The sequence below is a fragment of the Artibeus jamaicensis genome, unplaced genomic scaffold, assembly GCF_021234435.1.
Source record: "Artibeus jamaicensis isolate MK-2021 breed Jamaican fruit bat unplaced genomic scaffold, CSHL_Jam_final contig_233, whole genome shotgun sequence".
Taxonomy (NCBI): Eukaryota; Metazoa; Chordata; class Mammalia; order Chiroptera; family Phyllostomidae; genus Artibeus; species Artibeus jamaicensis.
Genome location: NW_026521486.1, coordinates 44,346,940 through 44,372,671, shown reverse-complemented (window position 1 = coordinate 44,372,671; position 25,732 = coordinate 44,346,940). Strand labels below are relative to the sequence as shown.

The 25,732-nt window shown below is 36.3% G+C and overlaps 1 protein-coding gene across 6 annotated transcripts in view; it reads left to right on the top strand.

Annotated features, from left to right (window-relative positions):
• The window catches only part of PUS7L (pseudouridine synthase 7 like), a 68,831-nt gene that overhangs the window by 20,569 nt on the left and 22,530 nt on the right, over positions 1–25,732 (top strand). For 4 of the 6 annotated variants that reach the window (XM_053661734.1, XM_037162316.2, XM_037162317.2 and 1 more), the window contains exon 9: positions 953–15,856. In XM_053661734.1, coding sequence (XP_053517709.1) covers positions 953–1,279 — 327 coding nt within the window. In that variant the 3' untranslated portion in view covers positions 1,280–15,856. Of the gene's footprint in view, positions 1–952; positions 15,858–17,146; positions 17,318–25,732 lie in introns of those variants that run through there. The other 2 variants (XM_053661735.1, XM_037162320.2) reach the window with 2 other exon arrangements.

Sequence of the window (25,732 nt, the reverse complement as noted above, 5' to 3'; positions counted from 1 at the left end):
CCTATCCCAGCCCACCCCGCCCCGTGCTCCCCACCTCCTCCCATTTCCACCCCCCTTAGTTGTTGTCCATGTGTCCTTTATACTTGTTCCTGTAAATCTTTCCCCTTTTCCCCTGAAATTCCCTCCCCTCTCCCCTCTGGCCACTGTCCCCTTGTTCTGTATTTCAGTGTCTTTGTTTTTATTTTGCTTGCTTGTTTGTTTTGTTGTTTAGCTTCCTGTTAAAGGTGAGATCATATGGTATTTATCTTTCAACTCCTGGCCTATTTCACTCAGCATAATGCTTTCCAGTTCCATCCATGTTGTTGCAAAGGGTAGTAGCTCCTTCTTTCTTCCTGCTGCATAGAATTCCATTGTGTATATGTGCCATAATTTTTTGATCCATTCATTTACTGACGGGCACCTAGGTTGCTTCTAGCTCTTGGCTATTGTAAATTGTGCTGCTATGAACATTGTGGTGCATAGGTTCTTTGAAATTGATGTTTTAGGATTCTTAGGATATAATTCTCACAGTGGAATTGCTGGGTCAAAAGGCAGGTCGATTTTTATTTTTCTGAGAAAAATTCCATACTGTTTTCCATAATGGTTGTACCAGTCTGCAGTCCCACCAACAGTGAACTAAGGTCCCCTTTTCCCCACACCCTCTCCAACATTTGTTGATTGTTGCTTTGTTTATGATGGCCATCCTGATCAGTGTAAAGTGGTATCTCATTGTGGTTTTAAGTTGCATCTCTCTGATAGCTAACAATATTGAGCATCTCTTCATGTGTCTCTGGATATTCTGTATGTCCTCCTTGGAGAAGTGTCTGTTCAAGTCCTTTGCCCATTTTTTAATTGGGTTGCTTGTCTTCTTAGAGTGGAGTCGTGTAAGTTCTTTGTATATTTTGGAGATTAAATCTCGTATGTTGTTCTGAGGGCTATGTCATGTATCTTTTTTTCCCCTTCCCACACACAGGTGATCCTTCCAGTGCTTGGATACAATATTCAGTACCCAAAAAACAAAGTAGGCCTGTGGTACCAGGAAGTGCTTAGCAGAGATGGACTACAGACATGTAGGTTTAGAGTACCTACTCTGAAACTGAATGTTCCAGGATGCTACAGGAAGATTTTGAAACAACCCCATAATATCTCATACCAACTAAGAGAAGAACAGGATACTGATGTCAAAGCAGAAGGTTCCCATAAATGTGAAACAACTCTATCTCTTCTGATTTCTTTTGATCTTGATGCTTCGTGTTATGCTACAATTTGCCTGAGGGAAATAATGAAGCATGACTTTTAAAACCGTTATCCTTGATATAACATATATATATATGTTTCTCTTTAAAGGAAAGGGAGCTAAAATTTCTTGCGCATCTGCCATGTACTAGGAGCTTTATAATGATCTCCTTTAGTTACATGATATCCAGGTGAAGTAGGAATTCGTTGCTAATATTCTGGAAGGCGTGTAACTAGTAAGTGACAGTGTCTGAGTTTAAGACTTCAAAGCCTGTGTTTTTTTCTTTTTCTATTATCTAACATTTCAGTGACCTTTATTTGGTGTTCTAAAAGTTACAGTCTTTCTGAACTATGAGGAGTAAGTATGTAATACTGTAAGACAGCATTTAAAAAAAAAGGTTTTGGAATAGTGTTTATATCCTTTAGCTCCTTGCTTAGAATATAAATGAAACTGGATTGTAATGAAAGCACATAGTTGGAGATAAAGATAGATGAAGCATTTTGTTAATTATGATTGTTTTTAACTATTTTTGAAATTATCGATAAGAAAATATATTAGGAAAATATAGTCTCTCTATTTATGATAGCTACCTCAGGGTAGTTTACCCCTTTATGAGACAAATAATCTTTGATAAAGATTGAAATAAAAAATTTATACAATTTTTTTATCTTGTAATGCATTGATCCTCAACTTTTTTTTCTACTCCCCATTATCTGAAACACAAACTTCAGAGTCAGGCAGATCTGGGCTCGGACTTCAGGTCTGACACTTAGTAGTGACTTTGGGTATGTTATTGATTATTTGTGGGGGTCACTTAAAGAACCAACGTATCACCCATCTCATAAGCAACAAATAATAGGACTATCTCTACTTTTATGTTGCTAGGGGAAGATAACAGTTGGCCCATTTAAAAATTTAAATACATGTACTTGTTGGTTTAACTATTTCACATCATAAATCATCCTTAACTATTTTATATTACTTAAATTTGAGGGGAAATGGGATGAATCGAGCATTCTTTTATTACAAGTAACATTATATAATGAAACTTTAAAAGCAGTATGCATTATATATTAGTAATGTGGCACATTTATATACTTTAAGTAAGTCAAAGCATTTCAAGAATATCAGCATAAGGAAATAAAATTCAAAAGAAGGAAAAGAGCCATATACAATGCAAAATTTGCTTATTGCAGCACTTTTATATGTAATGAAAGAAATTAAAACTAGTTTGAAAGCCCAGCATTAGATAACAAAAGTAAGTAAAATGACACGTATCAACTTGATGGCAGATGTGCTAAGTATTAAAAGTGATGATGATGGTTTTAGGTAGAAAATACTGCCCCTTAAAGCAGAACATATAAATAAGTAATTTATGTACACTCTATGTACATAAGTAACATATAGCAGAACATATAAATAAGTAATTTATGTACACTCTATGTACTGAATGCAGCTTTTTCAGATGAGAGGCACTTCAGCATAGTGATTAAAAAGCATGGATGACTGGAGACAAACTCCCCAGTTTGAACCTGGACTCAGCCACTTATAGCCATGTGGCCTTGGACAAGTTATTTAAGCTTTGTGTGCTTCAGTTTCAACATCTATAATATGAGGATGGTAATACTCCTACCTTTTAGGATTATTGTGATGATTTGCTGAGCACGTAAAGCAGCTTAGAACAGTGCATTTTAGGAATAATAGCATAAGGAAATAAATGTCTCCAGAAGCAAGTTTGGGAAGGAAGGAGAAAGGAAAGGAAGAAAGAAGTAAAAAGGAAAGAAGGATGATAATCTGTTAAGATGATAGGGCATTTGGATATTTTTAATACCAAAAGTCCCTTTTTTGTCATTACATATTTTAATAATAAATAAATTTAGGACACAAAATGTGGAGATTGTAATTCCATGGGTTGGAAAAATTACCTTTATTTTAATGTTTATTGAAAACCAAATGATATATTAAGTAGTAACACATTTTAGAAAAATATTTGCTTCATTTTATATGATAAATTATATTCTGTAAATATAATTGGAAAATGCATTGTGTAGATTATTAAATCCCAGTTTTCTTTTAAAGGTTGAGTAGCAATTAGAAAATGTGAAAGCATGAAAATGTGCTTTTATTGATGTTATTTTCTTTGCCTGTAGATGGCACTATAATTTTAGATATGTTCATTACTTTGGCCGTGTATGAAGTAAGGATCGCTAAACTTGTTTGAGGCCATCATAAAATGTACTTAGATAATGTAGATGTGGAGAATTATTGTGTATACCAATAACATTTGCCATGTTCATTGATTTTTTTTTTCATTTTAAGGACTTTTAAGATAACTTTGGACCAAATGATGATCAGGTTTTTGCCACAGGTTTTACTGGGGCATTTTAGGCTTTCAGGAGGATACTCTTTGGATAAGTTTTAATTTCCAAAGTTGCATTTTTTTTATTGATTATGCCATTACATTTGCTCTATTCCCCCCTCCATTCCCCTCCACCCTGCATACCCCTCCCCCACCATTTCCCCCTTTAGTTCATGAACACGTGTCTCAAATTCTTTAGATTCTGTATTTCCCCTACTATTCTTACCCTACCCCTATCTATTTTCTATCTACTGTCTATGCTACTTATTTTCTGTACCTTCTCCCCCCTTCTCCTCCTCCCACTCCCCTGTTGCTAACCCTCCATGAGATCTTTATTTCTATGGTTCTGCTCCTGATCTAGCTGTCCTCTTAGTTTGCTTTTGTTTTAGGTGTGGTTGTTACTAACTGTGAGTTTGCTGTCCTTTCACTGTTCATCTTTTTTATCTTCTTTTTCTTAGGTAAGTCCCTTTAACATTTCATATAATAAGGGCTTGGTGATGATGAACTCCTTGAATTTGGTCTTATCTGAGAAGCACTTTATCTGTCCTTCCATTCTAAATGAAAACTTTGCTGGGTAGAGCAGTCTTGGTTGTAGGTCTTTGGTTTTCATGACTTGGAATACCTCTTTTCAGCCCCTTCTTGTCTGTAAGGTCTCTTTTGAGAAATCCACTGACAGTCTGATGGGAACTCCTTTGTAGGTGACTGTCCCCTTAGCTCTTGCTGCTTCTAGGATTCTCTCCTTCATTTTAATCTTGGCTAATGTAATGATGATGTGCCTTGGTGTGTTCCTTCTTGGGTCCAAGTTCTTTGGGACTCTCTGAGCTTCCTGGATTTCCTGGAAGTGTATTTCCTTTGCCAGATTGGGGAAATTTTCCTTTATTATTTGTTCAAATAAGTTTTCCACTGGTGGCTGTGCCTTTCCCCCTTCTGGTACCCCTATAATTCGGATGTTGGAATGTTTAAAGATGTCCTGGAGGTTCCTAAGCTTCTCTTCATTTTTTTGAATTCTTATTTCTTCATTCTTTTCTGTTTGATCATTTTTTTCTTCTTTGTGGTCCACTCCCTTGATTTGAGTCCCAATTTTCTTTCTGTTACTATTGGTTTCCTTTGTATTACCATTCATTTCAATTAGTTTAGCTTCCATATGTTCCTCTAATTTGTGACTAAAATCCACCAGTTCTGTAAGGATGCTGATAACCAGTGTTTTGAACTGTGCATCTGAAAGACTGGCTATTTCTTCATCGCTTAGATCTATCGGTTCTGGGGCTCTGAGTTGTCCTAGAGCCATTTTTGGTCTATTCGTGCTGTTAAGTAAGTGGAGCGAAGCCTTAGTTGTTTACCAGGACGGGCCGACCCAGGTCGCTGGTTTGTGATGCTGTGTGTGGGGGCGTGGTCAGAGAGGGAGCAATGGCGGTCCTCTCCGCTAGCCCAGCCCGTCCAGTCACACCACTCGCCTGGGGCTTGTTTATCGGATGGGAATTGTGCGAGCCTGCTGCCCTGTGCAGGCTTCCCTTCTCATTGGTTTCTCTGCACGCAGATGCACGACCGACCGAGACAGCCCACAGCGCCTCTTCCCTGTGCGCTCCCATAGCTAATTCGCGATCATCGCCTTCGGCTGCTTGCGCACTGCGCACCACCCGGGAATTTTTTCTTGCTAACCTGCTCCGCTGCTGGCTTCGCTTCTCTTACCGGTTTAGCTGAGCATTTAGTTGTCTTTGGACTCCGTATTGTCGATTTTCCGTGTGGCTTGGTTGTGATTGTTGTTAAAAATAGTTGTTCTTAGATTTGGTTGTGAACAGAGGCAAGGTGGTTCCTCCACCTATGTCTCCATCTTGGTGGAACCAAAGTTGCATTTGAAACTGAGTCACAGTGCCTCAGGATTACAAAGGTAAAACTAATGGAAACATTTTTATTAAGATAAAAACACTTACATTTTTGCAAGTTGTAATAAGCTGAAAGTCATATGTAACTTTTGATGGAAGTATTATTTATTGAGTATGTGGTTGAACTTGATCATGCTTCCCAAGTAGGCACTGTTTCATCTGTCTAAGATTTACCTTCTAAAAATATGGTTTTTTTTTTGGTTAACAACCCATTCCTACCAACTTACTATTACTTGCCATTTAATAATAAGTATATTGGAGCAGAGAGAAACAACATTCCTTTTGAGATTCTGAAACCAAAATAGAGTGATCGATCCTTCAGTAGATTTCCAAATCATTTTGGTGTAGTTTTCAGAATATTCTGAGACTTGTATCACAATCACAGGCAAAATCATTGTAAGTAATAAGAAGTTACTTGAAATTTTACCTGGCACATTATTAGACGATATTGGGGAAAGAAACAACAGTGAGAGAGTTACTTCTTTTTCAATTCTCTTTCAGTCCTTTAACCAATCATTCTGTTCAAGGCGAGGAAAAAGCTGATCGATACTAGTCTTCATATATTTTATCACTAAAACTTGTTGATTTACCTTTGAACAGAGACAGCTCGGGTCTCAGGCTCAGGAATACTAACAGGCAACAATATCTAATGGGAATTTAAGAAGATTGCTTTGTTTCACTGAATTTATTTTTCCAGTAATCTTTTTTATTTATGGCAAATAATCCATATAAATTTCCATTTATGTGACATTCCTTTAAAAATAAATTTAATTTTACAGGTGATTGTATGGAATATGAATTGTATCTCAGTAAAGCTGTTTAAAAATAAATTTAATTTTAAAAAGAGGGAATTATTTTAAAGGTATTGAGGAAATACTAGTGTAGGTATAGCAATAGCAGCAGCAGCAGCAGTAGCACAAGAATGCTTGGAAAATCCTGGCATGGCTGCGAGTGCCCGAACCCAGTGAGGGGCTCTACCACTGCACTAGGAGGTGGCTTCACTCACCCACTGCACTTCTCTGTTGTGGTGAGCCCGTGTTTGAAGTAATGTTAGTAATCATTTTCTAGTCCAGGACAGTACTGCATCAAACAAACAATGAAAAATGTACAAATTCAAGATACGAGCACAAGTACTGATGATTATGTGCTATATCTTAGAATTTCACCTGTAGGGTCTTTATTTTAGAAACACTAAGAACAGGGTATAGCATCTCATTAATTCTCAATAAATGTCAGCTAGTGTTGTTATCATTAATATTGGGTTGGCCAAAGGATCCGTTTAGTTTTTTTTATAAAGTAAAAGACAACATTTTTAATTTTCACTAATAATTTTATTGACTTGGATATTTTTAGTATGTCGGCTATCTCCTGGGTGGTATAACATTGATTGCTGTCATTTAATGTCTCAATTTGATCACTGTCAACTTCAATTAGTTTACCCAACTGTGGAGCATCATACAACAAGAAATCTCCAGCACGAGACTTCGCAAACCACTTTAGACATGTTTGACCAGTCACAGCACCTTCTCCATACCATGCACAAGTCTTCTTGTGTGTTTCTGTTGTGCGTTTACCTTTCTTGAAATAATAAAGCATAATATGCCAAAAATGTTGCTTATTTTCTCTCATCTTCAGTATTACAATGGCTACACAAAAATTCACTAATTTTGATAAGTTTTTTCAAAATGCATGCTGAAATGACAGCTGTCACAGTATGGTCTAACAAAATTGTTTCAAATGAAGTTGAAGACAACTATGCTTCTAGAGGCATTTTGCAAAAAAAAAAAAACAACCTGAATTTTTCAGCCAACTCAATGTTATATCACCGGTGCTTTCTGATGAAAAGTTTTACAATTAAGTGGTTAGGGACTTTCCCTTGAGATCTGATCTTACTCTGTCTTAATATAAAGTAATTATAATTCAGCAGACTTTTTTGGTAAGTAGAAATGACTATTTCTAAATCTGGGAATTCAGCAGTTCATTCCAATTAGGATCTTTAAGAAGGATTTAGGTCAGTGTTCCTTAGTATTTTCTGCCTGGGACCCACCATTAAGAAGCCAAAATGAAAATGAAGGCCTTAACAGTACAGAATTTTCTTGCATTCATGTAAAGACAGTAAAAGAGGTTGAAGGAAAATGTGGGAGTAAGGAAAATAGGACTTTTCATTTTTTTCTCTATTTCTGAAATGTGTAGATATTTATTTATTTTTAGTTTTGTTCAAGTACAGTCATCTCCATTTTTCCTCCCACCACTCCCCCCCCACCCCGACCTTCCCCATCTTCCACCCTCGATCCTACTTCCTTTGGCTTTGGATTTTTAAAGAGGAATACATTTGTGTATTAATTTTGTAATTAAAAACCTTGAAGAATACTTAAGGTTCAGAGAAGGTAAGGTAAAGCAATTACATTTGGATGATTATATATTTTTTTGAATTTCTTTTTTGGTTCATGCCAACATATGGCCAGAGAGAGAAATCTATGCATTGTATATTTTAATAGCACTAATGGCAGTTAAAGTAAGTAGTTTAAATTTTAGTGCCTCTGCTATGGATTTTGCTTTCAGATTTAGAAAGATGTTTAGAGATAGGTTGATATATTATGGTATTGTTTTAATCTGTGTTTTTCTAAGCCCTCTGCTTTATGTATTTTTGACAAAGCAATGTCAAATATATGACTTAATAATCAATGTTCCCTTAAATTAAAGGTGCTCTATAAGATGTAATGGGAAAAGACAAAAATAAATCAAGTACCATCCCTGCCTTTAAGGGATTACAATTTTATAACCTTTAAGCTATTCTTTGATTTGAAATACCATCTGCATAAAGAAAATACAGACTAAATGTTAAAGGGGAAAAACAGGCAACATTTTTTCATTTCACTATGGCTCACTGTATAACCAATAATGTTACTTGACCTCTCCGAACCTTATTCTAAATCCTTAAATGATACGTATATTAGCATTTCTAAGCGTTGAGATCTCCTCTTAAAGTATGCTTTGAACTATTCCGTCTAAATGCTGCTTTCTAGAAAGCTACTAGTTTAAAGAATGGGAAATGGTGTTAATGGAGTTAATCTTGTGTAATTTCAGTGTGGGTTGTCAGGAATACCTTTAAGTAAAGAAAATGACTCTAATCTTCTTAAGCAATTCATTTTCTTAGCAACTATGAGGCAGCAGCTAATTTACTCTGTCTGTGTACATAAATCCTGTCTTATTAGAGAAAAATTTTACTCATGGAAAGAAGTCCGGATACCCGTGAAATTATTTAAATGTAGACATATTGAAAAATACTACAAATTGTAAGACACATTAAAGTGTATTTTTGTTATCAGTTTCTTTAATAGCAATCACCATTATAAAACGAAATCCTCGTTACAAGGAGAAAATTTTATCATGGAGGCAAAACAAGAGCTATGTGGTTGTTTTTAAAGGGTAAAGATCAAAGCTGGTTACTCCTTAACTGAGGGTGTTTGAGCAGCAGGATGGGGTGGGGAGTGGGAAGGGTTAGGGACTCAATTCTTTATGCTTTTATTCCAAGTCACCCTTTTCTGGTAAGCCTTACTGGCATTTTCTTAGACTGGTTAAGTCAGCATTCTAAGTTTTTTCACTGCAGTGCAGTTTTAATCTTACATGATTATTGTTCCCACCCCCTACTCCTGGCCGTAAAGGACAAGTGTTCTTTTCTAAAATGGGAAGATGAAGATTTTCTATAAGTAATCTTTATAATTTCTCTAGGTTATACTAAAATAGATTTATTCTTGCATCTATTTTCAAAAGGAACTAATTTATGTTAACATTACAATATTAAGATGAGATATCTTAAGGGAAATTTAATAATTTTTATGGTATATAAATTATAACAATGCACTTTTCTTGTTTAGGAACCAGTAGAAAATCTGGGGAACAGTTATTCTGGATTCAGATAACATTCTCCCAAGGCATGGAAAGAGAAAACTGTAATTTCACAGGAAGCATTTGATGATTGTCTATTTTATGTACACATTCTCTCTCATTGTGATTATTGTGCTAATTTTCTAACTGGCTGCCTCCCTCCATTCTTCACTCTCTGCAGTCCTTGTGTACTAATGTCAGCTATCCTGCTAAAAGTGGAAGTCTGGTTGTCATTGTGTTTGTGGCATTTAGCATGTTAGTGGCTTCCCAGTAATGATGGAATAGAAGTCCAAATCTCTAAACATAGCATATGTAGACCTGCCCAGTATGACTTCAAATTATTTTTCAAGATTTCAGGTCTAACATTGAAATCTTTAATCCAGTTTGAATTTATTTGCGTGTGTGTGTGGTGTAAGAAGGTAGCCTAGTTTCATTTTTCTGCACGTATCTGTCCAATTTCCCAGCACCATTTATTGAATAAACTACCTTTGGTCCATTGTATATACTTGCTTCCACTGTTGAATATTAATTGACTATAAAGGTGTGGGTTTATTTGAGGCTTTATCATCTGTTCCATTGATCTATGTGTCTGTTTTTATGTCAGTGCCATGCTGTTTTGATTACTGTGGCCTTATAATATAGTTTGATATTAGGTAATGTGATTCCTCCAACTTTGTTCTTTTTTCTCAGGATCACTATTGCTATGTGGGACTTTCTGTGGTTCTGTATAAATTTTTGAAATATTCTAGTTCTGTGAAATGTGTCATTGGAATGTTGATAGGAATTGCATTGAATCTATAGATTGCTTTGGGTAGTATAGACATTTTAATGATGTTAATTCTTCCTTTCCATGAACACAGTATGTGCTTCCACTTACTGATTTCTTTCTTCGGTATCTTACAATTTTCCAAGTATAGATCTTTTACATCATTGGTTAGGTTTATTCCTAGATATTTTATTCTGAATAAAATATCTGAAGCAATTGTGCTTTCTGAAGCAATTGTGCTTTCTGAAGCAATTGTGAATGGGATTGTGTTCTTAATTTCCCTTTGTGTTAGTTTATTATTGGCATATAAAAATGCAACTGCTTTCTGGATATTAATTCTGTATCCTTCTACTTTGCCAAATTTCTTTATTTGCTCTAGTAGTTCTTGGTGAAATCTTCAGGGTTCTCTATGTACATCCACAAATAAAGACAATTTTATTTCTTCTTTTCCAATTTAGATGCTTTTTATTTCTTCTTCTTGTCTGAGTGCTGTGGCTAGGTGTTCCAGTACTATGTTGAATAAGAGAGGTGAAAGCAGACATCTCTGCCTTGTTCCCAGTCTTAAGAGGAACACTGTGGTTTTTGCCCTTTGAGTATGATGCTGGCAGTGGGTTTGTCCTATATGGCCTTTATTGTGTTTAGGTGTTACTATGCTTAGGTATATTCTCTTTAATCCCACTTTGCTGAGAGTTTTTTTTTTTAGCATAAATCAGTGCTAGATTTTATTGAATGCTTTTTCTGCATCTATTGATATGATCATGTGGTTTTTATCTTTCATTTTGTTTATGTGGTGAATCACATTAATTGGTTTGCAAATGTTGTACCAACCTTGCATTCCTTGTATAATCCCACTTGATCATGAGTCATCTGCCACTTTCTCTGTAAACATACCTTTGTTTAGCTCTGTTTGCTCTTTCACAAATACAGCAAGTTTCCCATGTTACACACCTCAGCCTCTGTTTCCCATTGGCACAGTGTCTTCTCAGCTTAGGTTAAAAGTATTGTCTGTGAAATCTGTGTAGTCATAACACTTTGTGTATGTCTCTACTATCTCATCGCTCACATCACATTATAGTTATTTGATCAAAAATCTGGCTCATCCACTACTGTTTAAGGGCATTCATCTTCACAGGCATCTATCCAGTGCCTGACATGTTACAAGTAGGTTTAAAAATGCTTCATGAACACCAGAATCATAACTTAGTAAATTATAGTTTTATAAAAGAAAAAGCTCACAAATAGCCAGAGAAAGATTATTCTTAAGGAATGGTGAGAGTGATAGCAAACTCTTCAGAACACTGATAGAACAGGCTGAAATAACTAACAAAATTCGCAACCAGGTAATGACTCACTAGATGAAATTAAAACAGATGGACAAAAACCCCAAAAAACACCTCAGGCAGGAGTTAAAGGATTCCAAATAAAAATCTAAGGTGGAGGAATGAATGATGAACAAGACCAGTGATAAATTGTTTAAATATAAGCAAGCATTGACTCATTAGTATTACTTAATCCCTTCACCTTTATCACCAGTCTTCCCAACCCCCTCCCTCTGGCAACCTCTAGTCTATTCTTTGTATCTATCAGTCTGTTTCTATTTTGTTTGTTCACTTATTTCGTGAAATCATAGGGCATTTGTGTTTCTCTGTCTTGACTTATTTCACGTAGCATAATATCCTCTAGGTCCACCCATCTTGTTCCAAATGGTAGTGTTTTATTGATTTTTATGGCTGGGTAATGTTACATTGTATGTATGTATTACAACTTTTTTATCCACTCACCTATTGATGAACACTTCAGTTACTTTCCTATCTTGGTGATTGTAAATAATGGTACATTGAACATAGGGGTGCATATGTCCTTTCGATTTAGTGTTCTGGGTTGTAACATTGAAATGTTCTAGACTAGAAAGAGTTGTTAGCTTTTTCAAACATAATTTCAAGTGCTATAAACCTTGAATGACTATAAAAATTAATATTTTTCTATAAAATATATGTTATATATGTTTTATATGTTATATTATTTTCAAGGTACTGTCACAAAAATACTTAACTTATTCTTTGAATCATAGTTTTTACCAGAAAGTGTATATAACTATTTCACACACAAAATCCATTATTAAATGTATGATCAGGGAAGGAATTTCTCATTAAAAATTTGAAACTACTATATTTTAAAATGTCATATAAATTTCATACTTATTATTTACCCTAGTACTTATATTTTATTCTTCTTATAATAATATAATAATATAAAATATAACAATATATTTTTCACTAACTCCTACCCCCTACATCTTCTTCAGTCTCCTTTAGTATGATACAAATATTATTTTCTACATGTGAGGGAAAAAAGGTTGGGGAATACCATAGAACCAGATGGAGGTGGGGAAAGAATATGAAGGAAAAAATCCTCATTATCTTCAATCATTCTGCATTCTAAGGCTATATTAAGAAACAAAAAGTGTTAGGAAATATTATATGTATGTAAATATTGCTACCTATATTTATTTCCTTGTGTATTTCCCCTTTACTTTCTCTCTTTCTTTTTTTCTTTTGCTCTTTTTTCTCTTCTCTCTTACTTTTCTCTTTTCTTTTTCTCTTTTCTCCCATGCTTTCATTCTGTGTTTGACAACTGACTTGATCAGTTCCATAGCCACAAAAAGTCATAAGTGGTTGGCTTCATAAGATACTTCTGTGACCTTTGCACTGACGGTTGCTTAGTGTTCCCAAAAGAAAACTCACTGGGAGCCAGCCTTCAACTTCAATGGCTACTCCAATTTCACAGTGAAATGTATCTCTCTGCTTATAACCCCCTCTAAGCTCATCTAACTCGACTAGGTATTCTTCATGTCTTAAGGCTCTATGGAAAGCTGGGATCTAGCTTATAATTTTTTCTGTTTATATCTGCAGCGTTAAGATGCTCATTTTATCATGTGGACACTTTCTCGATGACAAATCAAGTGAAGTATTTTGATAATCAGCTGAATTTCTCTAATAATTGCAGAGGAATAGAATTTCTAGTAAAAGCTATTGGGAAATAGTCAACATGTACTTAAGAAGACAAATTAGCTTAACATTTTAAGTTCCTGGTTACTGTTTTTATGATTAGCTTACTGTCATCCAAGAGAGTAAACTAAACAAGTCTTATAAGACAGGGGTTAAAACTTAGGTCTCTGCCAAAACCCTTTCAGATGACTTGATAGGAATGTGGTTGTGCAGGTGGGCTTTTCCCCCTTCTGGAAACGAAACAAAAGCAATAAGGAAAACAGTTCTTTATAATGTGCAAACAGTATAGCGAGAAAACTTACATGTGAGAGCTACAAGAACAGCTGAGACCTGAAAAAATTTGCACGGTAAGAAGTAGAAAAGTGGAAAGCGAGTTCAGTAACAGCAGATCTCAAAAAAGGAAAAAATGATTTTTGTAAAAATGAGGGGCCTGCCCTAAAAAAGAAAAAGTTACCTCTAGTTTGGAAGAGTCTGAGGAATTGAGTAAGCAAGGCTGATGGCAGAAACTTGCTGAGGTACTCCTGGTTTGGAGCTAACTAAACTAAGTGTTGCAAACAGTGACGTGCTGGGTGTGTGGGAAACCGAGGAGAGACTCTGAGTTACGAATCATGAAGGATTATCCTGGTCTCTCCTCACCAAGAGCTTTCTGCAGTAACTGGTCCAGGAAAATGCAATCATACAATAATGAGGAGTACATGAAACTGGTGCAGTGTCAACACAGGTATTACACGATAAACATGTGAGAGAGAGCAGCAAAATTGGTTAATAGGGAAAGGAGCCCATAAAGAAGGTAAAACTTGTGATGTATACTCTTGTTATATTTTATGTTGAGTAAAGCAATCAGTTCTATGAAGGGAGACTATAAAATAGAAGGAGAAGAAAGAAAGGAGTGTAGGAAATACAAGACGACAGAAGTAGAAGGGGAATCAGATAGATTTCAAAAAGACGCAGAAAACAGCAAAACTGTCAGAGAAATGAAGATGAAATTTAAATAAGAACAAAAACTATAAATAATGAGGAAAATACAATAAAGGACAAAAATAAGGAGAACAAAATTGAATTCGCCAAAATATTTGAAGAGTTAAACACACACAGTGAAAATGTTAATGGTTAGGATGTTAAAGGACAAGAATGACCTGATCCTTTCTTATCCTTTTATATAGAAGCAAAGGTCACTTTTGTACTTTGACTAGGTACAGAAAATACCAACTTGACTAGGTGTTTTCTAATAACAAGGAAATCTTGGACAAAATATAAATTATGCTTTTCTGTGGAATTCTAAAAGAATCATGGATGCAAGGAAGGCTTCATGAGCTGTCCTAGGGTGAAATGAATTCTCCATCGCTAAGCAGAGAGCGTAACTGAACTCGACCTAATTAAAGCTGTGGGCTGGCATGGGCCAAACCCTAGAAAGAAACGGAATAAACAGCCTCTCCTTCCAACAGTCAAATAAGGATGGGGCTTGTACTATTTGAGAAATAAATAAAACAACACTTGTGCTTTATGCTTAGTGTCAAAAATGAAATTAAAATTAGACATTAATGAAGCAAGAAAATGTGATTCATAATGAAGAGAAAACTTACTGTTGAAATATTAAACAGTTTTTCCTCAGATCAAAAAAAAGGCAGTGATGCCTACATTCACCACTTCTATTACACTCGAGGTCCTAAGTGCAGTGAAGCCAGAAAAAATGCATAAAGTAGGGTTGGAAAGGAGAAAAATTACGTTTTTATCTTTGGAAGACAAATAGGCGAATACAAAAAAATCTACAGAGAACAAAACAACTAATATATGGTTTTAGCCAATTCACAGACTATAAAGACAAAGTACAAAAGTCAACTTTATTTCTATATAATAGCAATGAATAACTGAAAAACAAAAATTTTTAAGTAATACTATTTACAATAGGCTACAGACATGAAATATTTAGAAATGTATTTAGCATAGGCTTACATGTCCTCTAAACCATTAAGAACAAAACATTTCCAAGAGAATGAAAAACTCAAATGATGGTCATTGCAGAACTCATTATTGTTAAGATGTCCATTCATCCCAAATTGGTATATATATTTAGATATTGACTAACAGTCAAAAGAGCAAGATGTTTGCGTGAAAAATGGTACAAATGATTTGGAAAACTGGCGGTTTGTCATAAATGTAGACGTATGCTACTATATGAATAAGCAAACCCATTTCCAAGTATTTATCAAAGATTAATGAAAACCCACAAAAAGCATGCAAAATGTTGTACAAAAGTGTTCATAGTAACGTATATAATAGCCAGTGATTGGAAACAACCCAAATCTCTATAAGGAAGGTAAAGAAATGGCGTACATTCATACAATAGAATAAAAATTTTAAGATACATTGTGGCAATATATATGAATAAAAAATAGTGTATTGCTTGAGAGAAGCCAGAAATAAAAGAGAACATGTGCTGTTATTCCATTTATATGAAGTTCAAAGCTGGCAAAATAAACTGCGGTAATAGAAATCAGAACAGTGGTTCCCTCGGTGTGGGGTGGGGGGCGAGGGTGGAGAGGTTGGTGAGAATGTCAAGGAGCTGCAGAAGAAAAGGGGGGTCCAACGGCCTGAGGGAACTTCCTCTGTGAAGGAAATATCCTCTCGCTTGTTTGGGATGGAGGGAATGGATTTATAAATTTGCCAAAACTTGTTAGATTGTATACACTTAAGATCTGTACTTTTCACTGTGTGTAGATTATACTTGAATAAAATAATATGCGTTTGGCAGCCTTGCAGCTCTTTTAGTCTCATTTCTTCAACAGTGACTGACCCCGGTGTGAGGTCTGCAGTTAGCTCATAGCCTGGGCTGTAGCCGCCCTTCAGAATGCGCCGCAAGCGCTGGAGCTGACATATTCTCTTCTGCAGCTCTAGTCGGTGGCTTAGCCTGGGTATTGGAGCCTGGCCATGTCTGCCCAGCGAGATACCCGAAGGGCAGCCTTTGTTCTTGAGCTCCCCTATAGGGCTGGCTGCCATGGTTTACAGAGCTGCTCTATTCTGAGGCTGTTCCTAACCAACTGGCCTTGCTTCCTCCTCTCTTTGCTGTTCAGACCTGCACTGTGGTCTGGAGGCCATTCGGGCCTACTGCTGCTCTGTCACGCCTTGTCTTTCACAGGCATAACCCTTGGGTTGTACGTCTTGGCTTTCAACACAAACTGTCAAAGTAAAAAATCCCACAGAAATAAGACCAAATATATGTCGTATCAATACATTTAAATTAATTTAATTCCAGAAAAGTTTTTTAAAAGAAATCACACTTTATATTTTATGCTATAGGCAAAAGACTCGTCTAAAACGAATATGTTAATGGTTGAATATAAAGTCGTGAACAAAGGCAAATGCAAACAGAAAGCAGGAGCTACGATCTTAATATCAGATTAGGAGGAATTCAAGCCAAGACACATTAAGAAAAGGAAATTTTCGTTTTAATAGCATGAAGAGACATTTAAAGTATAAGTGACTTTAAAGGCAACTTCAGGATAAGACAGAGGAAGTTCCCCCTGAAAACAAATATTTGAACATGTGAATCATTCTGTAGTTAATTTAATTTAGTAAACCTATGTGGATGAGCCAAAAATATGAATTTATTTAGTATAGCCCTGGATCCAACTCTTTCTTCAAAAAGTTATTTTCTTTAATAACCAAAATATATGTTCTGTCTGAGAAACTTTGTAACATCTGGTTTAAATAGTTACACATAATAATTTCTGAAGTAATTCAAACCCATTCCCCAGCATTTATTTCAGTTGAAACTATAATTTTTTTCTGTGATTATTTGTTTAATGTCTCGCTCAGCATCCAGTGGGACTCATGAGGGCAGGAACCGCATCTGTTGGTGGATTGGTTGGTTTACTTGTACTTATCATTGCATTCTCCATATTATAAACAGTGTCTGGCCATAGTAAGCAGTCAAGAATTCTTATGGAAAAAATAAATGAAAAATAGAACACAATAATATTGGTGCAATCCCTTATGAAGCACTACAGCTGCATTTCTTCTTTCTAGATGGAAGTCTTTCTGGAGGCCGAGCAGTGCTTTGTCATTCATCAGTTCATCCACTCATTCAACAAATATGTATGTGGCAGACACTGTGCTAAGTGTGGAACAACAGATGATGACAGGACAGGTAGAGTCCTTCATCTTAAGGAGTTCACAACCTGGTAGGGAACTGCTTAGGTACTTACCTATTTCTAATATTTAATGCACAACTAATTATACATTTGTAATTGTGCTATATCAGAGTTGGTTTTTCTTAGTTGATCCCCACAGCAGTGTTGTCTCCATTTTACAGATAAAGAAATGGATGTGAAGAAGTTATACTGTGCACAGATTAGTTTATTCATTTAAGAACTATTTATTTATTGAGTGCCTACAGTGTTTCAGGAACATTTTTAGGCACTGGAATCAGCAATGAACAAGACAGAAAACGACTCATCTGGTGGCAAGTGTCAAACAATAACTGAGACATGGTACCTTTTAATAGTAGTAAGTGTTACAGAAGAAATAAATTGAATGATGCAATAGAGGGTGAGTAGAGAGAGGATTCAGGGAGGGACTGTGAGGAGGTAACACTGAAACCAACAACTGAGGAGTTAGACCAGCCATTTAAAGAGTCATGGAAAAGCCTTCAAAGGAGGCAGGAAGTCCAAGGCAATGGGCAGGACATGAGCTTGGAATATTTAAGAGGAAAAAACGAAGGCTGCTGTTACTGGTGCAATGAGTTACATGACATAAGACTGAGCAGGGTACGAGCCAGATCTTGTAGGTCCTTACAGGTCAGGGCTTCTGTTCTTCATGCAATGAGAAGTCAGGGGAGAAGCCATGCAACTTACTTAGCATGGGTACTCACAGGTGAGGCTTCCTTGGTGTTCAGTATAAAATAAGTGAATTGTGCATAAACTTGATTTGAAAGAAAACAGGGACTCAGTAGAGAAGTTGAAAGTGATTATGTTACAACCAGCTGGGGAGTTTTCCTTGGGCCATTGGGTCACCTTGGAAACACTAAAGGTGTTCAGTCTTCTTCAGAGGTATGTGTTTGGGCAGGAGAGAAGGGTGGTAATGCCTAGGAGGCATAACATATCCCGTAGCATCATTTGGGTCTATCCACAACACTTCTTTTTAGTGCCGCTGCCTTTCACGAGCATATCATTTTTACTGGGTTTCGGTTTCTGGTTTGTATATTCTATGTTCAGTCATTTTCACCGTTGCTGGAACTGAGTTGTTTCAGCACCTTGTGTCCTCCTATGAGTTGACGGGCAATGCATTTGCAGCAGCCCTGTTTTTCTGGGGCACTGCGTTTGGACATCCAGGGTGGCTTTGCCGGGGAACCTTCCATAAAGACTTTCTGTTGTAGCCGTATGTGATATTTGATTATTTTGGCTACCAAGACTCTATTCCCCTTTCCAATGGTACTCTGATTTGTTCTTTTCAAATTAACTCCCACTTGTAGTATACGGTATAGGCATGATGGAAATCCAAGCACTTGGTTTGATTCTACAAGAGAAACCAAATAATTATTTGGATCCTTTCTTAATGCTCTCTCTGACCTTCCCCAGTATTGTCAAGAGAGAGGTAAGAGACGTAAATATGGCTAATCAGCTGCTCTCCTGGGACACTGACTCTTGCATGAAATAAAGCAGAGAGAAGAAACTGTTGTTCATCTCTCAGCAGTCGTGGTTATGCAGGATCAGGAGGACCTGGAGTTTTTCCAACATTGTTTTTCAGCTCTCCCTTAGGACCTGTGAGCTACCCTTATCATTATGTTCCCTTTTGACTTAAGTTAGCCAGGTTTGGTTTCTGTTATTTGTTAATAAAGAATCCTAAGTAATATGCAAGTCATATCAGGGGCTTTCCATTCCCACAAATGAATCCTCTAGGGAAATAAGTCCTCCTAGGAAAATAGATAGCCAAGCTAATAATAAATGGTAACCATGGTTTTAATATTAGAATATATTTTATTTGCCAGATACTATTTGCATTTGCATAAGAAATGCTTTAATGGAAGAAATGTTCTGGTAATAATGTGGTAGCATCTTACCCAGAAGTTACCCAGGCACCATCTGAACAATATTCTTACACTTCTAGCACAACAGACAGGGGGTCACAGTCGACACTTTGGCAGGAGCCAAAAGAACAAAGAGGAAGGGTGCAGGGAGATGAAGGGAGCAGGAATTTGTTCTAGATGTGCGCTCCCTAAAAGTGCCTCAAAGCTTTTGTAAACATAATTTTAACTTAAACACAGCTTCCTCTTCTCATATATATTTTAAATTTGTGTTTTTGAATTTCAACTTGGTGTTTTTAAAATTCCCAAAATAAGTAGAGATGATACAATACAGTTTTTATACTTTATAAGACCATGTTGTGATAAGGTTTAACAGTTTTAAAAAATATTTTACTTGTTTATTTTTAGGCAGAGAGGAAGGGAGAGAGAAAAAGAGGGAGAGAAACATCAATGTGTGCCTCTCATGTGCCCCCTACTGGAGACCTGGCCTGCAACCCAGGCATGTGCTTGACTGGGAATTGAACCAGCAACCCTTGTGGTTCACAGGCCAGCACTCAATCCACTGAGCTACACCAGCCAGGGCAGGTTTAACAGTTTTTAAAAATACTATAAAAATATCCTAACATTAAGTTTTCCTTTTCCTAACTCCTTTCAAGGCCAATAAAAACTAGTATTTTTGAAACTGCATATAACTTTATTAAACCTAAAATCTGAAATAAGCATTAAAATCAGGAAATAAAATTTAAAAATAAGGTCATTTCCTAATAGTAGTACTTTGTCTAAAGATAAGATATTTTCTTTGAAAAGATTAATGTTGTGTTTATTTTGGCTTACATTTTTTAAATTTATTTTTGGTCTCTGGTTAGTGTATCTCATAATCATTTATTTCAAGTCATCCCTCAAATAGTAAATAACAAATTATTTTAAGACTTATAGTCTATATGTTGGAAATGAGTCATTATTTCCAGCTGTTTTTTTCTGTTTCAAATAATGTAAGCAGCATTTAAAAATTTTACAATATTACACCTTAATTCTTGTCTTTCTTTAACGTAAATGGACTAAGTACTCTTAATATTTTTAGTCTCATTATACTGCTATTTTTTAAAATCTCTATTCCTCATTTTGATTAGCCAGTTCCAATCATCCTTGTTTTGCTCACCCAGTAGGTCTTCTAAGAACATTCCAAGTTAAACCTTCCTGTTTCTAAAACTCATCTAACACAGGATCACAGGTTTCTTTGCCATACAGGGAGTGAGGCAATGTAACCAGGTGTTCAGAATCCCAGGCTCTAGCCGGATTGCCTTGGGTGAATTCCTGCTCCGTCACTTTCCCTGTGGGCAGGCGACTCAACTTCTCTTAGTAATATCCTCTTGTGGTTAAAAATATTCTACAAGAAATGTCTGCTCCTATTTTTTAAAAATAATGATATCATTTGTATAGCACATTAGCACAATTTATTGGATTTAATCCTGACAACATTCTATTCGCTATATGTTATTATCCTCACTTTATAACTAAAGACCCTGTTACTTAAAGAAACTAAGAGCTCACGTGAGATGATATTGTAAGAGGTGAAGCCAAGGCTTGAGCCGAAGGCCATTCACCCACCCTGCAGTACTCTGCATGTAGACAGTACTAAATTAAGTGATTGATGAGTTGGCTCTCGATTGAAATCTTTTCCTACTCGGGCTTCCTTGCTTGGAGACAACTGTTCATTTCTTTGAGTGTTTCTCTGCTCATTTCTCTTCAAACTTCCCCTCTTCCCTCTTCAAGAATTTTAAGAACAGCAGAGGGTTGATTATGTATTAACTACCATTTCACTAAGTCTAATCAAACTTTGAAATTTCCTGCCTGGCTTGCAGAGTCTGCCCCTATGTATTCCGCGCTTCCCGACCTCCTCTCCCCTTGATCACCTTTCTGTGACTGCGTAGCTGAGTCACGCTTTCATGTTCACTGCTCCATCGCTCACTTCCTTTCTTCCCCTCAAGCCATTACATCTGTCCTCCCTTACAAAATATGTTTCTTGTTGGTTGAATCTGTTTTTAATTCAAGTCTTCAATCATCCTTCCTTGCTTGGAGTACTTACAGCTTGTCCAAAAGCCCATTTGTAATTTTATCCTTTTACTTTAGATTTCTCCTTCTCTTCCCTTTTTTTTTTCCTTTAAGGAATCTGGTTCTGTTGGTCTTCTTATGGTATTATTTCCTTATCTAGTGTTTGTTCAAACTTTATTATTATTTTTCTATGTTCACCACAGCAGAATGAGTTGAAATTTATCTGTCAATAATCACACCTTTTACCATTAGAGTTCACTATAATTTATACTACATGGATTGAATTTTGAAAACTTACCTCTTTTTTTATAAATCTAAATAAAAAACTAGGGGTTTTGTTTTGTTGTAAAGATGATGGAATTTCAGAAGTTGGTAACATTTGGGTAAGATAAACATTTCTATGAAAACTTGGATAGACTAAAATCCAACATCAAGATAAATAAAGCAGATTTTATACTGCTTACTTAGTGTAAGTTCAGCATCTGTAAAAGACCTGAGTTTCTTTTTCTCCTTGTTGATGCAGGGAGCTTATGATACTGCTTACCTCTGTATCCTAATGGCTTTTTTTTCTCACGGTAGCATGCAGGTGGGTGTTATGATCCAAAGTTACTCAACCTCTTGGCTTGAAGGATTTTTCCCTCTCAGAGTTTGGCTATAAAGCCTGGAGACTAAAGGGCAAAAACTCCATAGCCTCACATTTGCAAGCAAATGTCTTATTTCAGGTTCCCAGTAATAACACAGATTATGAATTATTCTTGGGAAGACCCAATACTAGAAAGCAATACTTAACTCTACCAAAGTAAGAATGTAGTATCAGAGCCTCCCTGCATTGGCCTATCTCTTGATTTTAAGGAATTGTAATTTGACAATTGTTGTCCTGGACTTGATAAAACTCTGTCATGCTTATAAATTAGCTCAAGAAAGTCTAACATATTTGGAGTTTGGCTCCCTATATCAAGATTTACCTTATTTTTTATTCTTTCGCTCCTTTCCAGTCAAGAGTATCTGAAGTTTCAGGCCAGTCTCTTCCTATAAGACATTCTGGCTCTGAGCTCAACATACAGGAATCCCAACACTCACAGACCCCTCAGCTCAATAATAAATCCCATTGTTGCTGTTGACTACTCATGCCTATTGTTCAAAGCCATCTAATGGGAACCTGAGCCCTTACTGCTAAAGCTCATTGGCTTGAGTTTCTCATTGTATTGCCTAGAATCTCTAGTCTTTGATCTCAGTCTTATGACATGGGTTCAAGTCCACTCAGATGCCATCCGAATCTACTGGATTTGTAATCATGGTCCAGGGTACTTGCCAACTCTGGCCTGCTTTTGTTAATTTTCTTGACTTGGATCTGTGCCTGGCTAGATCATCTTTAGTCATGGCCTTAACATTTATTTTCTTATAGCTACATTCCTAGTTCTGCTCTTGCAGCCTCTATCTTTTTTTATTTTTGACTAAACTCTGGTTAAATACCCTAATCAGTCATTCCACAACTTGTACATTATTTTAGAAAGAGAACATTGTCTTTCTCAATATGCTGCCTTTGTAATTTAATGAACTATAACACCAAATAGTCAATCAAAAAAATGATGACTGCTCACATGTCAACATACTTATTATGAATTAACACATTAAATTATGTACAATTATGAAATGGTAACTATTGGAATTTTCATCCAATAAATAGATCAGAGTGCTTTAAATAATCTCACCATACTATTAACTCAGGGTTTATGCAATCCTTGTTGAAAATGATTTATTTACAGTTAATAAGTTAAAAAGGACAAGTGATAATAATTTCCAGTGAATAACAAAGCAATCACTTCTCTTTAAATATAAAAATGCAATGTCCTGGCAGATACTTATTTATATGTATATGAATAAATTAGCATAGGAAATAAACAAGGAAGGTTGATAAATGTTCATTGAATGAATGAATGAATGAATGATTCAACTAACCCTACTATTTATTTTTCATGATATGTTTCTGGATCAGGTTATTTTATTTATTTATGTGTATCTGGTTTCTTTCCTCAAAGTTATGATGGAGCTGAATAAAAAATTCATACCTAATTAGAATTCATGTGCAGAGTTTTACTTCTCAGAACAATTCTGAGGAAGATTTTTCATTGAATATGTTTGTTGTGTTTTCTGTGTCTAGCAATAGTAAATTCAGGTATGCATTATTCAACATCAGATAAAACTAGCAATTCATTGTCATTATAAACTTTGTAAATAATATACAAAAATGTCTATTTATACTGAGACTTTTATTAGGATGTACATATGAGCCAGCGATCTTAGTATTTGGCACTAATGTCCAAGAAAATTAGCTGGTGCAATAATCATGTATCAGATATGGTAATGTTTAACTGCCAGTAACAGAAACCCAAAATAGCAATGGTTTAAATAAGGAAGAAATATATTTACTTCTCAAATAAAATTCCAAAATGGGCAGCGCCATGCTGTAGGGGAGATCTGTTTCACAAAGCCCTCGGTGACCAGATTCTTCCCATCTTGCTCTGCTGTTCTTCGAGATATCTTGGACCCAGTATATATGATGATTCTCACCGGCAGCTCCACTCATATTCTAAAAGGCAGGAAGGGAATAATGGACCATGAAAGGAGCAAAATATGTGGGCTAGCTATTTTTAAAGAAAGGTTTTGCTTCTACATTATAACCTAGAATCCAATCATATGCCAGATAGACCAGGAAATGTAGTTCATATTCTGGGCATCCATGAGTTTAAATAAAATGTCAGAAGTTCTTAAATTATGTAAAAATGGGAGAAGGACTGTTGAGAGGTTGTCCTCTCAACAGTAAAGTTGCATTTTGGTAATTTTGTATTTACTGCATTATGGTTTTGAGGGTAAAGAGAGAGAGAGGAAAAGAGAGAGAGAATAGGGCACTTGATCAAAATGAATCAGACGAGTCAGAAATCCTGATGAACATCATTTATCAGAAGGCTGGGGCTAGTTGGACTAGCATCAGGGAGAATTAGGAAGATGTAAACATGTTCCAGAACAAATCTTTGCACCGCCGAATGTAACAATATTAGATCCTACATTTCTTTGATATTTGCATATTGTGAAGGTATAAATGTAAAAAGAGGAGGAAATGTCCAGAAACTTATATCCTACATAAGTTTAAAGTAAATTTTAATTCAAGAATGTTTCAACTTTGGTAATCCCTTCTTTCATTGTTTGTATTACTTGTTCTGCCCAGTGTTCTCATTTTTTGGAACCTGCATTTATAAGATACAAAAAGTGTGGTATACTTCCCTCCCTTCCACACCCCCCCCAAAGCACCCTGCTCAGTTTATATTTTGTGAAGAGAAGCCTAGAGGTGTTTTTGTTGTTGTTTTAGTGCTTTTATACTTGAAAAGGTTGAATTCTCCAAGGTTATTTTCAAACAGATGTCATTTATTAAATAGTTATATTTCTTCATTAACCTTAGCATTTTTCTCATCTGCCTTGCTATGAAAATGTAACCAAAGTAAAACCTTAGGGACAATTTGAGCCGTCCGCTGCCCACTCCCTTCCTTTCTTTGCCTCTGAGAGCTGCTGTGTTTTAGAACAAGGGGGGTCGATAGTACAAAAAGGGCTTTCCTGGTCTCTCTCTGTGTTATACAAAGGAATTTTATAATGTTCATAACTCGTTTCGTAGTACACAGATACTATCTATTGGTCATTGACATTTTGTGCAATCAATTAGGCTTCTCCCCAGAATCTCCTTTTCTCTTTCACATCAGAAGTTTACATGGGCCGGAAGTTACTCACCCTTCCCTTCTCCCCTGTCGCTCGCCAGCCTGACAGCCTGCTGATGCCCAGGAGGGATGAGGGGCTGGCAAAGCCGAGGGTGCCTTCCTTTACATTTGGTGAGGAAGTTTCCCCCAAATAGATAAATAAGTAAAAAGGATATTTAGAAGAGTGAAGACCAGCAATAGATTTAAGTTTTGTGGGGCCTGGGGTTTATTTGACATGGGAGAGAGGGGTCTCTTTTTTGAGAACCAGAATACAAAATATAAGCTAAAACCAAATGGCCATGTGAGGCCACACGGACGAGGGCGTGCCCGGAACCTTGGAGGCGGGCTGTGTGAGAGGCCCCCGAAGTGTTTATTTAGCTTCACGGTAGGTGCACCTCTGGTCCCTCCATGGTGTTGTTACAGATGCACTTGGTGAGGTTTTGCCACTGGTTTGTGTATACTTCACTCGGTCCCCCGGTTTTTCTTAATGGGCTGTCTGGGATTAAGCATTGGATTTGCTGTATCACAGAGCAGAAATCGGGTAGTGCCCTGAGTTTCAGACTGTCCCTGCAGAGACCGCTGCGATCTAAGGGCTGCCCTTTTGCTGTCTCTCTTGCAGGAGGTCGTAAGGTCTTTTTCTGGAAGGAAAATGGTTATTGAACTTTCTTCTTGTAAAGAATCATGTTAAATTGTGTCCAGTCATCCTATTTGTATGGATTATCTAGCCTTGATAAACTATTTCAAGTAGAAAGCCAAATGCCATAAAATCTAATGACTCTAATCCACATATAA